At 37.8% G+C, this 17245-nt stretch overlaps 1 protein-coding gene across 4 annotated transcripts in view; it reads left to right on the top strand.

Moving 5' to 3' along the window:
* Nucleotides 1–17245, top strand: part of Mettl25 (methyltransferase like 25) — an 86791-nt gene that overhangs the window by 31912 nt on the left and 37634 nt on the right. For all 4 annotated transcript variants that reach the window (XM_052165194.1, XM_052165193.1, XM_052165196.1 and 1 more), the window contains one exon: nucleotides 17013–17107. In XM_052165194.1, coding sequence (XP_052021154.1) covers nucleotides 17013–17107 — 95 coding nt within the window. The remainder of the gene's footprint in view (nucleotides 1–17012; nucleotides 17108–17245) is intronic.

The raw sequence follows: 17245 nt of genomic DNA, 5'->3' as shown, positions 1-17245 counted from the left end.
GCATCACTGTTCATGAGGGAGATTGGTCTGAAGTTCTCCTCCTTGTTTGGTCTTTGTTTGGTTTATGTATAAGCATTATTGTGGCTTCATAGAATGAGCTGGGTAGTGTTCCTTGAGTTTCTATTTCATGGAAAAGTTTGAAGAGTATCGGTATTAATTCGTCTTTGAAGATCTGATAGAATTCCCGGCTAAACCCATCTGGTCCTGGGCTCTTTTTTGATGGAAGACTATTAATGACTGCTTCTATTTTCTCAGGACTTATGGGACTATTTAGATGGTTTATCTGATCCTGTTTTAACGTTGGCACCTGGTATTATGTATCTAGAAAGTTGTCCATTTCATCCAGGTTTTCAAACTTTGTTGAGTATAAACTCTTGTCATAGGATCTGATGATTTCTTTGAATTTCGACAGTTTCTGTTGTTATGTCTCACTTTTCATTTCTGATTTTATTAATTTGGATACTGTCTTTGTGCCCTCTGGTTAGTCTGGCTATCTTGTTGATTTTTTTCAAGGAACGAGCTCCTTGTTTTGTTGATTCTGTGTATAATTCTTTTTGTTTCTGTTTGGTTGATTTCGGCCCTAAGTTTGATTATTTCCTGCAGTCTACTCCTCTTGGGGGTATTTGCTTCCTTTAGTTCTAGAGCTTTCAAGTGCACTGTCACGCTCTCTCCATTCTCTTTTTGGAGGCACTCAGAGCTATGAGTTTTCCTCTTAGCACTGCTTTCATTGTGTCTCATAAATTTTGGTATGATGTGTCTTCATTTTCATTAAATTCTAAAAAGTCTTTAATTTCTTTCTTTGTTTCTTCCTTGACCAAACTATCATTGATAAGAGCATTGTTCAAAGTCCATGTGTATGTGTGTTTTCCATTGCTTTTGTCTGAGTTTAAGACCAGCCTTAGGCCCTGGTGATCTGATAAGATACATGGAATAATTTCAGTATTTCTGTATCTGTTGAGGCCCGTTTTGTGACCAATTATATGGTCAATTTTGGAGAAGGTACCATGAGGTGCTGAGAATAATGTATATTTCTTTGCTTTAGGATGGAAGGTTCTATAAATATCTGTTAGATCCGTTTGGTCCATAACTTCAGTTAGTTTCACTGTGTCTCTGTTTATGTTCTGTTTCTGTGATTTGTCCATTGGAGAGAGTGAGGTGTTAAGTCTCCCACTATTATTTTGTGGAGTGCAATGTGTGCTTTGAGCTTTAGTAAAGTTTCTTCAATAGAGAAACTGTTGTAATACTGATTACTAGAGGTCATAGAAAACATATTGGTAAGAGAAATAACCATGTTGACTGCATTAAGCTCATACTTAACTAGAGTCACTGATTCTGATTCATTTCTGCTCATAAACTGTAGTTTTTTTTTCTCAGTATTTCTTGAGAAGGAAGAACAGGCTCCAAATGTTTTGTAAACTCCGAAGCTCTTATTCCTTTCCTAATGTGTGATCCTAAAACAGCAAAACATACAATATAAAACATATATATGTGAGTGAAAATTATGTATTTTTCTTTAATAAGAGTAGTATAGTCACACATTTTGCTATGGTCACCTAAAGAAATATATTTTAGGGTTTGATACATGTAATCCATGACAGGGCATTTATATGTCAGTGTGAGTAGAGCCCTGGGTTCCACTCTCCACCACACACATGCACACACAGAAATGCCCACACACATTGCATACATGTTATGATCTTCTGTATATTTAAAAATTATACAAATATAAAAGAAGTGCTTCAGCTTTATAAAAAGGTACATTTTTATCTTTTGGGTAATATTTATACTTTAATAGGTCCTTAATGTAATACCATGGAGCAGGTTGCCATTTTTCTTCTACTGTGCTCTTGAAAATTTTGTAAAGTGCTGATGACAATTCACCGGGTTGATTTTATAACTCATCAGTTGGTCGTAGCTAGATGCATGTTGGTAAATTGTTGCCCTTACTAAAGGCTGTTTTATATATACATATGTATATGTATATACAATATATATTTTTATTATGTTTTGTCATTTTATATATTATATATAAGATATAAATTTATTTTTATATAAATATATATTTTATATTTAAATTTACATATGGCATATTTATGTGCATTGTATATGATATATAAGCACATATTTTATATGTTATGTGTATAATAAACTAAACTTAGCTAAATAAGCATGCAGCTGATGGCAGTGACCAGTGTTCCAGGTGCGCTGACATCTCAGTTGTTTCTGTTGTTGTGTAAGGATATTGAACACATGTGCCTTAAACCCCATCTTCATTCTTTTTTCCCCCTGTTCCTGTAATAAAATACCCTGATAATAGCAAATTAAGGGAGAAAGGACTTACTTCTCCTTTGGTTGTAGAGGGATATAGTCAGTCCATCATGCAGCAGGCAGGGGAGTCTTGGCAGCAGTAGCAGGAAGCTGGCAGGTTGGTCACATGTCAGTGCATTCACACTTGGGAATCAAGGAGTAAACAGCAAGTGGAAACAGGTTTCAAAGCCTCAATCCCACCCAAGTAGTCACGGCTCTACTTCCAAAAGTATGATCACAGTATGATCTGAGAACAAGTGTTTAACACATGAGCATTATCCATGTCTTCTCACAGTGGAGCTAGGTAAAAAAAAAAAATGTATTAGAAGCCCCTGAATGTCTACTGGAGTGCAGAAGCACTGGTCAGCCAAGTTAGGTTGTCTAACTAGACTTCTCCTGTATATTTTAGTGTTTGCCTTGGTAGCTCTTTTGTAAATTAGTGGAAGAAGTCAACTTTGATGATCGTTGTCTCATGCTGAAATGATTTTGGAATTTTAAATGATTGATTTGAATACAGCTGTCCAAAGCAGGTTTGTTAGTTAAACTTACCTTATTTTTATTTAACATTCTAACTTAGTTTCATCTCATTTTTTTAATTTCATTGGCTTTACATAACCAAATATTTGGTTTCCTGCTCTGATTCATTTGGCTGATTCTTTGAAATTTAAAAACCTGCACCAGTGTTATAGTGCACATAAATTCTCTGTTTCTCAAAGTTTTTATGTTTGGTTTCTAAGAAGTGAGTCTAGCAATAATTTACAGCAAATACATATATGAGCTTTGACTTTCTTAGACAGCAATATTAAGTTTAATAGTTAACGATTAGAAAATATCAGGACCTGTTTCAGTCTCACCTTGAAAAAAGGATCAGGCCAGGCTGTTGTTGGTATTGTTCTATGATGGTTATAGAACAGGTGGATGAATTTTCCTGCCAAACTTAAGAGTTGCCTATTTATATAGATTTTCTTATATAGCACATGGCTTTAAAAAAAAAAAAGTTGGACCTATGTCACAGGAACCTTTTTGGCAGTTTGCATGGGGTAAATGCAGGTATTTTTAATGTATTTGGCATTCACTGCAGTTTCTTCACATTAACAGCTGTATCTGATCTTCAGTTAATTCTATGTTTTCTACAATGTTGGCAATGATTTATTTTTTGCCCTAGGGCATCTTTTAGCTGTCTAGCACTTTCTAGAAATGGATTTTTAATATTCTTTCCTACTTTCTTACTTTAGTTTGCACCTCATTATTTTCTCCAACTAATATAAAATGTTTTTAAAGCTTATGTAGGGTGCGGTTAGTCAGCACAAAAGTCCATCTTATGTTAATTCATAGTAAATAAGAGAAGCCAAAAATATGAATAAATAAACCTAAAACAAATTGTAATATATCTACTCATAACTAAGAAAATAAACAAGCAAAGGCAAGCCTGGGAAGACAGCACGGTTGGGAAAGTGCTTGCCACATAGCCTTGAGGTCATGAGTTTGATTTCAGTGTGCATGAAACTGGGTGGTGGTAAGCATTTGTGTGTGGGAGGCAGTAACAGTAGGATTCCTCTGGCTCGCTGGCCAGAAACCCAGGCCAGTCAGTGAGCCCCGGGTCTCAGGGAGGGTTCTGTCTCAGAAAGAAGACAAAGTGGCAGGCTCCTGAAGGACAGCAAACTTGATCTCTGTCCTCCATGTGTGTGCACCTGGACACAAATTATACTTACATACAAAGCATGCAAAACACACAAAAGCAATAGTAAAGAGAAATCATTTCAACTGTGAACATGAACAAATATTAAAGTTAATAGAGTCGGCTGATAGACCTTAACAAAAACTAGTTTATATATATTGCAACTTATATGCACATCTGAACTTGGATACCTTAGAGAAAATGCTCTTAAATATATGTTGGATGCATTGCATTTCATGGTTTTTTTTTTCTGAGAAAAATCATACACTGATTGTCTAAATTTTCTCCTTCATCTGAAACAACAGAAATAAAAGCACAGTCTGATCTACAGTATGAGTTATTTCAAAAGTTCCATGTATATTAATATAGTTTAGGTTTTAATAAAACACAGCTTCTTACAGCAGAGGAAACCCTTGCCATACACAGTGATATACCTCATCGGGGAGCTGTTGTTATAGTGTTTACTAGAACAGCAGTCCGCAGTCATGAGTGAAAATAGAACAGTCCTATCTGGACAACAGTCCATCACAAACACTTTCAATCTAGAAGGAATGCTAAATATGTATACTTTTTCACTTAGTGTATGTTTGTATATATGTACATATGTACCTATAATTTGTGTATGTGTACACTGAAATTATATATCTACCTTGTATTCAAAACTGAAGAATAAGTGAAATCATAAAGCATTGATTACATAACACACTGGTTCTCAACCTGTGGGTCACAACCCCTTTTAGGGTAGCATATCAGATATCCTGCCTATCAGATATTTACATTACAATTCATAACAATAGAAAATTGTTCTGAAGAAGCATAGAATAATTTTACAGTTGGGGTGACCACAAAGGAGGAACTGTATTAAAAGATCACAGCATTTGGAAGGTTGAGAACTACTGATATAGTGGAACTAGATATAGGAATAACAAGCAGGAAAGTTATTTCATCAATAGTGCTATATGCAGTGGTGCAATAGTCAGGTTCTCATGTATTACATATGCACCCACAGAAGCTCCATGCACATATATTATGCATACTTAAATAATGTGATTTAAAGAATTGGTTTCCATTGATTATGGAGACTGAGAAGTCCCACATTAGAAAGAATGAGGATACTAAAAAGCCAATTGTATACATCCTAGCCTGAGTCTGAAGATCTAAGAACTTGGAGTACTGATCCAGACTTCTGAGTCCAAAGTTAGAATACAGGTGTCTCTGCTCAAGCAGTCAAGGAGAAAAAGACAGTCTAACACTTCCCCACTTCCTGCTCAGTTGTGGCCTCAGGGTATCAGATGGTTCCTCCTTACACATGGGAAGGAACCATTCACTCGTTTTTCCAGTTTAAATTTCAGTCTCACCAGGACTCCATTATAGACACACATATTTTAAGCACATACAAGCCCATCTTGTAACACAGTCAAGTTAGCATAAACTTGACATTTTTTAGAAAGAAAGAAATCAGAAATAGTACGTTGTTCTTTCACTATTATCCTGATGGGGAAGTGAGCATTTTGCCATTGTGGTCATCCCCTTTAAAATATTCCTTGAAGCAAAAGCATATTTGTGAATCTGTATCGTAGGGACTCAAAGGTCCTTAACATATTTACAGAATGAAACCATAACATTGAGCATGTAACCATTATGCTGTCTTGCATTCTAGGATCTGTGTCTAGTAAGTAACTCCTTTTCAGCTAGAATCATTTAAGTGTTTGCATTTAAAAGTCTCTTAAGGATTCCAAATTTTTAAACTCATTTTGCACAACATGGTAGGAACTCCTTTTAAACTTACTTTTTATTTATGTGAGTTTTTTATCCTCAGTGTATAGAATTTATTTGTACATTTTATTAGTCTTTACTATGCTACACAGTTTATATATAGTATGTATACTATGTATATATATGTACATAGTGTGATTTAATTGTGATTATCTGTTTAGTTTTAATATGAGAAAGCAGTAACTCATTTTTACTTCAGAAATCTTAACAGTCTTCATATTAAATTTATTTTTAGGTGGTGTTTTCAGTGCTGTTTGAAACAGCCTTATTTATAATCGGAGATCATTAATGCAGGTAGAAATAATAAACAGCTATAGAAAGTATTAGGATTAGGTTGTAGGAACATTGATACAAGATAGAAAGTAATTAGTCAGCAATGTGATATGAAGAGAATTAAACCTACAAATAAGAGACAGTGGTATCATAGAACCCAGATGCCACACCACCCTAAGTGTGCCCGATCTCGTCTGATCTCAGAAGCTAAGCAGTTTCCAGCCTGGTTAGTTCTTGGATGGGAGTCAAGACTGTTTTAAGGAAACAATATCAAAAACAACTAAAAATTCATAGTAAGAAATCAATCATTGAGCCAGGCAGTGGTGGCACATGCCTTCAATTCCAGCACTTGGGAGGCAGAGGCAGGCAGGTTTCTGAGTTTGAGGCCAGCCTGGTCTACAGAGTGAGAAACTCTGTCTCAAAAAAAACAAAAAAAGAAAAGAAAAGGAGAGGGAGGGGGAGGGAGAGGGAGAGGGAGAGGGAGAGGGAGGAGAGGAGAGAAAGCAAAACAAAAACCAAAAACAAAAGAACACAAACAAACAAAGAAGAAAAAAGAAATCAATCATTTAGTTAAGGACACATCTTCAGTATAATTTCCTTTTAGCTAACTAACTTGCAAAGACCCAGTTTGAGGACTAAGGATCTACAGTGTACTGCAGTACTCTGTACCACAGAGTACTAGCTTGTCTTATAAGTGGATCAGGTTACATTCACATTACCATCTCAGGTAACTCACACTTGCTATAATACCAGTTCCAGGGCATTAGCTCTCTCTTTCGGCTTCCTTCTGTGGACATCCTTGGGGGAAAAAAGATTCACTTTCCATTGAGTTTATCATATATATACCACTGATGAGGAAAACAGAAGGTGTTGAAGTGGCCTAGCTAGGTGTCTGTCCCCTTAGTACCCCCCTTTTTCCCCCATTTTTTTTTTATTAAATATATTCTTTATTTACATTTCAAATGTTGTTCCATTTCCTGGTCCCCCCCCATGAAGATCCCCTAACCCATCCCCCCTCCTCCTATTCACCAATCCACCCACTCCCACTTCCCTGTCCTGGTATTTTCTTACACTGCAGCATCGAGCCTTCTCAGGACCACCCTTTGATGTCCAACAAGGCCATCCTCTGCTGCTTGTGCATCTGGAGCCATGGGTCCCTCCATGTGTACTCCTAATATAGAGAGAGGGTAAGCCATACTAGAAGGAAGTAAATAGTGGTTTTACTGTAAGAAAGTAAATAGGTGTTGCATATCAGTTAAGAGCTAATGAAGATGAGTGGGAAAGTAAAAATCTGTGTCTGTGAATTTGGAAATTACAGAAGGAAAGAATAGGAAATGATTCTAAATTTCAAGTTTGTTTAATTAGTGGACAGGGATGCTGTTAACACAGGAAAAAAGACAAGTAGAATCCCTGAAGAGATTCCTAAATGTCAAAAGCTTACTCATAATAGTAGTAAGGACTAATTATATTGTGAAAGAAAACTGAAGGACTTTGTCTGCTCAGAATTATTATTTAAAGATATCATGAAAGAGACAAAGGTAACAAGGGCTATAGATGCCCAGCTTGACTAAAGGAAAATGTTATAAGAACATGTCTAACAGAAGCTGTGAACTCTGGTTTTCATTCAAGATATAAAGGCCTCATTCTTCACAGGAGTCAGGGTGAATCTGATAAATGACTTCCAAAGACAATGTTTAACATTTACCTGGAAGACCTTCACTGAGATTTTCAGTTATTTCCACTTACTGTGTTCAAAGAGCTGAGCTGTCATAGCATTCTGATCTCAACAGCTAAGGTAATAACTTCAGAGAACTTCTCTCTTTCTCTCTCTCTCTCTCTCTCTCTCTCTCTCTCTGTGTGTGTGTATGTGTGTGTGTGTGTGTGTGTGCGCGCGCACGCGCTCGTGTGTCTGTTGGTTAATTTCAACTGTTCACATATCATATGAGCACAATGCTTCAATTTAGGGATTGCCTATATCAAATTGACTTATGGGCATGTCTTGGTGGGAGGGCTTTGTCTTAGTTATTAATAGACCTAGCCTATTGTGGGTGTTATTGTTCCCTGGTTCATGGGCCTGGAGTGTATACAAGGAGAGGAGAGGTAGTTGAGGTCTAAGCTCACAGGCAACATGGTACATTTGATTCTCTTAGTTCTTGGCTGTGGCTGTAGTGTCAGTAGCTGTTTGAATTGCTCCATTGGCTGCTATCAATGATAGACTGCAACTTGGAACTGTAAGCCATATAAATCCTTACCTCCTGGAAGTTGCTTTAGATCATGGTGTTTTATCACAGTAACAGAAATAAAAGTAGCCCAAATGGTTTAAGATGAGACTGTCTTACATGCAGGTTGGGGTCTCTCTAATTGCCCTTCATTGCAATAGTACTAACTTTATATGTTCTAAAGAATATACTCTTCTTCTGCCCTCATTGCAACTATGAGTACAAGTTAGGAAACATGAAACTCTTTAATAGTGTCTGCTTTTCCAGTGATAGTTTCTTGTACTGGGGCATGACTACTCCTCAAGTGATTGTCATGCCAAATCATATAGAAGCATGGACAATTATGGGTGTGTCTCCCAAGCCTTTCCTTTAATACATAACTTGCTTGGGAAATCAGAGCATTCTCTGTTGCCTCAAGAGAAGTCCCTTCCCTGTACCACAAGACGCTGCTTTACTACTGCCAATCTTAGAAATAATTTTACCTTTCATCCCATCCCAGACCTTAACAACTCATCTTTAGTGAGGCAGAGTGGCTCATCCCTTTAATCCCAGCATTTAGGACACTGAGGCAGGTGAATCTCTGAAAGTTGAATGCAATCCTGGACTCTATAGTGAATTCCAGAACAGCTAGAGCCATATAGTAAGACCCTGTCTCAAAACCACCAAAAAAAAAAAAAAAAAAAAAAAACCAACCAAACAAACAAAAACCATATACACACACACACTCATACACACACAGAGAGAAAAAGTTTGAGATTTTATGACACTAGTGAATAATTACATGTACTTTGATTTAACCTGCATTCTCCGACTTCTCAGTTACAAAGTCCTACTACTGCAGACTTACAGTCTCTCCATTTTAGAAGTGCCAAAACTATCACTATATGGAACATCTGCTCCTAATGCTCTTTTTATTTTTTTATATAATGAAAACCTGTCCTTTCCCCTGAAGAAATACGTTCCTAGCAGTACCTACTCTCTAGTCATACCTCTTGTTTGGGATAATTGTAAGGCACTCAAGGCATGTGAGAGGCCCCTCCCCTAAGGACCTACAACCTGGAGTTTCTACCCATAGATCATGCCAACTGCTAGGCGCTGACCCAACAGACAGAGTGAAAAACCCAAGCTCTAGACTTAAAAAATCCACCACTCCTCACCCTGAAAAGCTCCACTTCCCAAGAAACACTGTATAAACCCTGCCTTCCACCCCATTCTCTGCTGCTGCTTGCCTGATTAGAGGCGACCACCCTCATAGGTCCTTCCCTCCCAATAAATCTCTGTGAGGTTTTTTTGTATAGTGTGACTTTGTGGTATTCTGTGGCTCTCAACTGCCAGGATATCTTTTCCTTTAGAGCTGTAATACTTTGGGGAAGCCTTTCCCCTGGAGCTGTAGTATCTACAATAATTACCTCCTTACAGTTCATTGCTAACTCCAAGATTATATCTGTGCCCTAAATCTATGTAAGAAATCAACCCTGAGATTTTATGTTTACAGCCACAGTAATTTATTATTTCTCACAGTTCCTATACTTAAGAGATTAGGGAATAACCTGGCTATGGGTTAACTACTAACTTTTTTCCTGATAGTGATATACCCCTTCCAAAGTATTTTTTTCAGAAGTTCTTATTCTTTTCAATCTAGCATTAAGTAATTTTTTATAGTGTAAATTTTGTTTATTACTCTAGGAGACTCTGTTTACCTGTTCCCAGGCAAGTAAACATACTTTTTTTTTATTCGATATATTTTTTATTTACATTTCAAATGATTTCCCCTTTTCTAGACCCCCACTCCCCGAAAGTCCCGTAAGCCACCTTCTCTCCCCCTGTCCTCCCACCCACCCCTTCCCACTTCCCCGTTCTGGTTTCGCCGAATACTGCTTCACTGAGTCTTTCCAGAACAAAGGGTCACTCTTCCTTTCTTCTTGTACCTCATTTGATGTGTGGATTATGTTTTGGGTATTCCAGTTTTCTAGGTTAATATCCACTTATTAGTGAGTGCATACCATGATTCACCTTTTGAGTCAGGGTTACCTCACTTAGTATGATGTTCTCTAGCTCCATCCATTTGCCTAAGAATTTCATGAATTCATTGTTTCTAATGGCTGAATAGTACTCCATTGTGTAGATATACCACATTTTTTGCATCCACTCTTCTGTTGAGGGATACCTGGGTTCTTTCCAGCATCTGGCAATTATAAATAGGGCTGCTATGAACATAGTAGAGCATGTATCCTTATTACATGGTGGGGAATCCTCTGGGTATATGCCCAGGAGTGGTATAGCAGGATCTTCTGGAAGTGAGGTGCCCAGTTTTCAGAGGAACCGCCAGACTGATTTCCAGAGTGGTTGTACCAATTTGCAACCCCACCAGCAGTGGAGGAGTGTTCCTCTTTCTCCACATCCTCGCCAACACCTGCTGTCTCCTGAATTTTTAATCTTAGCCATTCTGACTGATGTAAGGTGAAATTTCAGGGTTGTTTTGATTTGCATTTCCCTAATGACTAATGAAGTTGAGCATTTTTTAAGATGTTTCTCCGCCATCCGAAGTTCTTCAGGTGAGAATTCTTTGTTTAACTCTGTACCCCATTTTTTAATAGGGTTGTTTGGTTTTCTGGAGTCTAACTTCTTGAGTTCTTTATATATTCATATTGGATATTAGCCCTCTATCTGATGTAGGATTGGTGAAGATCTTTTCCCAATTTGTTGGTTGCCGATTTGTCCTCTTGATGGTGTCCTATGCCTTACAGAAACTTTGTAATTTTATGAGGTCCCATTTGTCAATTCTTGATCTTAGAGCATACGCTATTGGTGTTCTGTTCAGAAACTTTCTCCCTGTACCTATGTCCTCAAGGGTCTTCCCCAGTTTCTTTTCTAATAGCTTCAGAGTGTCTGGCTTTATGTGGAGGTCCTTGATCCATTTGGATTTGAGCTTAGTGCAAGGAGACAAGGATGGATCAATTCGCCTTCTTCTGCATGCTGACCTCCAGTTGAACCAGCACCATTTGTTGAAAAGGCTATCTTTTTTCCATTAAATGTTTTCAGCCTCTTTGTCAAGGATCAAATGGCCATAGGTGTGTGGGTTCATTTCTGGATCTTCAATCCTGTTCCATTGATCCTCCTGCCTGTCACTGTACCAATACCATGCAGTTTTTAACACTATTGCTCTGTAGTATTGCTTGAGGTCAGGGATACTGATTCCCCCAGACTTTCTTTTGTTGCTGAGAATAGTTTTAGCTATCCTGGGTTTTTTGTTATTCCAGATGAATTTGATAATTGCTCTTTCTAACTCTGTGAAGAATTGAGTTGGGATTTTGATGGGTATTGCATTGAATCTGTATATTGCTTTTGGCAAAATGGCCATTTTAACTATATTGATTCTACCGATCCATGAGCATGGGAGGTTTTCCCATTTTTTGAGGTCTTCTTCCATTTCCTTCTTCAGAGTCATAGAAAGTCTTCCAACCAAAAAAAGCACAGGACCATATGGTTTCAGTGCAGAATTCTATCAGACCTTCAAAGAAGAGTTAACACCAATACTCTTCAAACTATTCCACAAAATAGAAACAGAATGAACACTACCCAGTTCCTTCTACGAAGCCACAATTACGCTGATAACAAAACCACACAAAGATCCAACAAAGAAAGAGAACTTCAGACCAATTTCCCTTATGAACATCGATGCAAAAATACTCAATAAAATTCTTGCCAACCGAATCCAAGAACACATCAAAACGATCATCCACCATGATCAAGTAGGCTTTATCCTGGGAATGCAGGGTTAGTTCAATATACGGAAATCCATCAATGCAATCCACTATATAAACAAATTCAAAGAAAAAAAACCACATGGTCATTTCATTGGATGCTGAAAAAGCATTTGACAAAATTCAGCATCCTTTCATGCTTAAAGTCTTGGAAAGAACAGGAATTCAAGGCCCATACCTAAACATAGTAAAAGCAATATACAGCAAACCGGTAGCCAGCATCAAACTAAATGGAGAGAAACTTGAAGCAATCCCACTAAAATTAGGGACTAAACAGGGCTGCCCCCTTTCTCCTTATCTTTTCAATATTGTACTTGAGGTACTAGCTCGGGCAATTCGACAACATAAGGAGGTCAAAGGGATACAAATTGGAAAGGAAGAAGTCAAACTATCACTATTTGCAGATGACATGATAGTCTACCTACGTGACCCAAAAAACTCCACTAGAGAGCTCCTACAGCTGATAAACAACTTCAGCAAAGTGGCAGGTTATAAATCAACTCAAGCAAATCAGTGGCCTTCCTATACTCAAAGGATAAGCAGGCTGAGAAAGAAATTAGGGAAATGACCCCCTTCACAATAGCCACAAACAGTATAAAGTATCTTGGGGTGACTCTTACCAAACATGTGAAAGATCTGTATGACAAGAACTTCAAGACTCTGAAGAAGGAAATGGAAGAAGACCTCAAAAAATGGGAAAACCTCCCATGCTCATACTTTTGTTTATGAATGCATTGCAAAGCACTTGTGCCTTTCATTATAAAACCATTGTTTGGGGGTTGGAGTATTTTTAAAATGTATTTGTACTTTTTAATATATTCTGATAATATATTCTGATTACATGTTTCCTTCCCTCCCAGTTTCTCTCCACCTCCCTTCCCATCTGGCCCCACCACCTTCATTCTGTCTCTATTTAGAAAAAAAAAAGAGAAAGAAACAGGTTTTGAAAGGATAATGTGAAAATCAGTATCATAAGATAAAAAACAAACTATTATTTGCACCCCCTATGAGAGCAGATGACTTTATGTTAAAGGGTGTGTGTGTGTGTGTGTGTGTGTGTGTGTGTGTGTGTATGAGAGAGAGGAAAATTTAAAAAAAAAAAGGAAAAAACCTGACATGACAGTATGCAACAAGGAACTTGCAAAGATACTGTTGAGTTTGTTTTCTGTTCTCCATCTAGTGATAGACATGCTACCTGCCAGCTGACCCTTAAAGGGGGTTCGTTTCCCCTGTGAGACACCCTTAGAAAAAACTAGATTTTCATTTGCAAGTAGTTATCAACAGAGATTTTTTTCTCCGTTAGTACCCACTTGTCCATTCAGCCCTGGAACCCCATCTGTTGCAGAAGCCTGTAAGCCTTGTGCATGCTGCCTCAGTTTCCATGAGGCCATATACGCAGAGATTTTCTGCCTCTGCTTCTTCCATTTGGAGTTGTCTGGCCCTTGAAAGGAGGGATTTGATGGAGACATCCCATTAAGAGCCAAGTGTTCCAAGGTCTCACTTTCTATATAATGTGTGTCTGTGGATCTCTGTATTTGTTCCTGTAAGCTGCAGGAGGAAGCTTTTCTAATGATGGCTGCACAAGGCATTGATCTTTGAATATAGCAAAATGGCATTAGGAGTTGTTTTATTGCTTTTTTTTAAATAATAATAGTCTTTGGCTTTATCCAAGGTTCCTGGGTGATCTAGTCCCAGGTTCTTGGTAACCTAAGCAGTGTGGTGTGTGATGAGTTCCATCTCTTGGAGTAGACCTTAAGTCAAATCAGAAACTGGATGGTTACTTCTACAGGCTTTGTGCCACCATTGCCCTAGCATTTTCTTACATGCTAGGACAGCAGTGTAGATCAAAGAGTTTGTGGCTAGTTGGTGTTTATATTTCTCCTTTGGTAGGTGCAGGATAGCTTCCCTGGGAATGGAGAGAGTGAGGAGAGGCTGCAGAGCTGAGGATGAGACTGGAAGACTGGATGTGGAGCAGAGGAGGGGGAGTGAAGGTCTGAAGCTCACAGGCCTATTTTTTTCCTTGGGAAACTTGGCTGGCAGGTAACCAGGGAATGCCTGCTGAAGTGGAAGGTTGGAACAGGAGTGAAGGAGGAAGTGTGGAGATCTGTGATCTACTGAGATCAGGAGCTTTCTGCGGGGTGTGGGGTGGAGGGGGTGGAGGGGGGGTGTCTGCCACAGAGCTGGGGTGAGAGTGCAGAGTGGATTTATAGGAAAGGAGAAAGATATGAAGTTCTACCTGCTTTCCTTTGGGATTGGAGCTTTTTTACTTTGGGGACAGTGGATTTCTTCTGTTTCAAGTAAGAAGAATTAGTGTGTTCTTTAGTAAATAAATTGGCTTTTGTACACTTTTTTCAGTGGAATAAGCTTGCTTGCTTACAAGTATGTGGTTGGGATTTTAGAAGGAATTGAGAAATTGCTATTCAGTTATGAGTTTTGAGGTGTTTATATATTCAGCTGTTTGTGGAAAATATCTCACTAGAAGCTTGAGGGTTTTGTTTGTTTATGGGGTTTGTTTGTTTGTTATTTTGATTGTTATATCATTCTGTTATCAGAATCATCCCTGATACTATTGTTCCTCAATTTCTGCAGGGTATTAGTTACAGGCTCCTTCAGAGCTAAACTGAAGTTGTCTAGTTCTTCATATAAAGTAGTATAATGGCGTTATACAACCTATATAGAAAATCCTCTATATTTTCAAACATCATTCATAGATTAAATAGATACCTCATAAATATAGATGTGATATAAAGACATGTTAATGCCATTTTGTTTAGGGAGTAATGACATGGAGAATGTATTTGCCAATGTTCATTCGGTACAGACTGAAATTTTAAAAATATGTATGTTACGCTTTAGTTGATGTATCTACTGACATGGAATATAGGAAACAGAGGGCCAACCATAATCTCATGGCTTACTTTATCATTTAATTTTTCTATTCAACTATCACATCCTTAAGGAAGATTAATAATTAGGACAGAACTATCTGATTACTGTCCTTTTAGTGCTTTATGTCTGTTCTTAAGGTATTGCTTCTCTTATCCCATGAGGTTTGCTTCTGAATAAGATCGTGTTGATGTGCAGAATTTACATCACCCTAAGACTGCTAAGACAAACTTGAGGAAGCATAATAGGTTTAGACAAAGAGTGACAGTGGCCTAACCAAGACAGGGGCATAGTTCTGTTTCAGTCCAAAGACAACAACTAGGATTGGTGTGGGAGCTGTCCATTATAAACAGCTTCTGAGACTCCATGTGCTGTGCCTCTTGTTTCTGTTCCAGTTGTTCTACCACAGTGATCACATTCAGCTAGAGCAATAACAGAGGGAGGAAGAGCGTGCCCACTATATTTAGCATGAGTGTGCATCCATTGCTGCTGCACACATCCAACTGGCCTCATCCAACAGTAGTAACTCTATGAGAGACTGGAAATTTCAGTTGAATCTCAACAACTAATGTACAAATAACAAGGGCACGGTAGAATTAGCTTTTATTAGTGAGAGTTTGTTCTAATAACAGTAAGTAAAACAGCACACCTGCTCTCCAGTGCTTCATTCTTTGCAGTAATATCTAACTATGGCAATCTTTCTATTAAGCAACAATTAATGTCATAGTTAAGTCATAAAAACTTGAGTAAGACTCAACCAAATTTTCTGGGTAATCTTGAAAATAGAAGTGGTCCAGGGAGCAGTGCAGTTTGGGTAGGCTTCAAGGGCTTCATGCCTCAGATACAGTTGCAGTGAGATGGATCGGGAGCATGCATTGTCATTGCTGGATATCTGAAAGCATGGAACTCTGCAGTCTCACTGCCTGTGTGACAGCGTGTAAACCAACCAATGCACTTTCTTCACTTGGCTATGCCCAGTTTCCTTATCTAAAACATAGGAAGAATAGCATACCTAGATCATAGACATTGCACATTAGTACATTTTAAGCACTCAGAGTAGTATTTCCTAGTATTGAACACCATGTCAGTACAAGAATTATATCTGTGCTCCAGTGCTAAAGGTAGGAGAGCCAGACTTTGAGTCTGGCTTTTGGTAAGCTTTGTTAATGAATTTTAATTCAATACTTCAATGATTTATTATCCACATAAAATTAAAACTTTATCTCTTTTAATCAAAATTTACCCAATCCTTCATAGTATAGGCATTTCTTAGTAGAATAAACCTCTATTGCATTTTCTTTAAAGATTTTTTTCAAGTTTTTAGTTTTTATTAATCTAAAACAATATGTTTATCTCAATTTTCAGTTATTTGTCACAATTTTAATAATATTAATATCTGTTTCTGAGATCTCAATTTAAAATACAGAGAGTTTCTTTGTCTTCTCAAAGTATAGTGGCTTTATCCACATAAGGTGTTTGAGCCTTAGCAAGTTGTACACATCTGAGTTAGTTGGTAGTAGAAATGTTGGGTTTTGTTGTCCTTGTTTGAACCAAAAAAGTGCAGTTGACTCAAATGGCAGTGCACAAAAAACATTATGCCTTCTTAAAACAATTAAAAAAAAAAAAAGAGCCCATATAGCTGTTCCATTGCAGAAAAGGGATCACAGTGACAGGAAGATGATGCTGTAGTGTTGTTAGGAATGAAGTCATAAGTCATACTGTTCTTCAATAAGTTGTCAGCTCTTGTATTTTCTTCCTCTTAGAAAGATGGGTCCACAATAAATGTCGAGTATGTCTTTAGTTGTCTCCTTTGGTTACACTAAGGATGAAGACTGTTGAATTTTAAGTTGATTTTGCTAAATCTTATATAAATAGTTTTTGGCAAATTGGTTAATACCAGATCTGAAGCTGAAACATGAGGTAGCTGTTGTTGAGCAAATGCATTTGATTACATGACAGCGTTGGAATGCATTGTTAAACATCTTGTCACCACTTCATTTTCATCCCTGTTTGACTGCCTCAATGACTGATGGACTCTCAGGAGATTATTTATGGCCACTGGAAGAGGAAGAATTTTATTGAAATAATCCTTATTTTTCCCATCTGCAGGATATGCTAAAGAAAACTGGGGATTTCCAATGTGCCGCTATCTAAAAGCAGAGCGATGGTGCTGTGGCCGCAATGCAAGAATGTCCGCATGTCTGGTATGTCTGTCTCCTAGAAAACACGAGAACATTATCCAGCTCTTATGTGATTTGCTACTTTTGGAAACAATTGTTTAGCAACCATTAATGTTTCTGAACATTGCAATTTGTGAAAAACATGATAAAGGTATTCACCCA

This window comes from Apodemus sylvaticus, chromosome 20 (genome assembly GCF_947179515.1).
Source record: "Apodemus sylvaticus chromosome 20, mApoSyl1.1, whole genome shotgun sequence".
Classification (NCBI taxonomy): domain Eukaryota; kingdom Metazoa; phylum Chordata; class Mammalia; order Rodentia; family Muridae; genus Apodemus; species Apodemus sylvaticus.
Note: the sequence above shows the minus strand (reverse complement) of the source record. Positions and strands in the feature narration are given on the sequence as shown.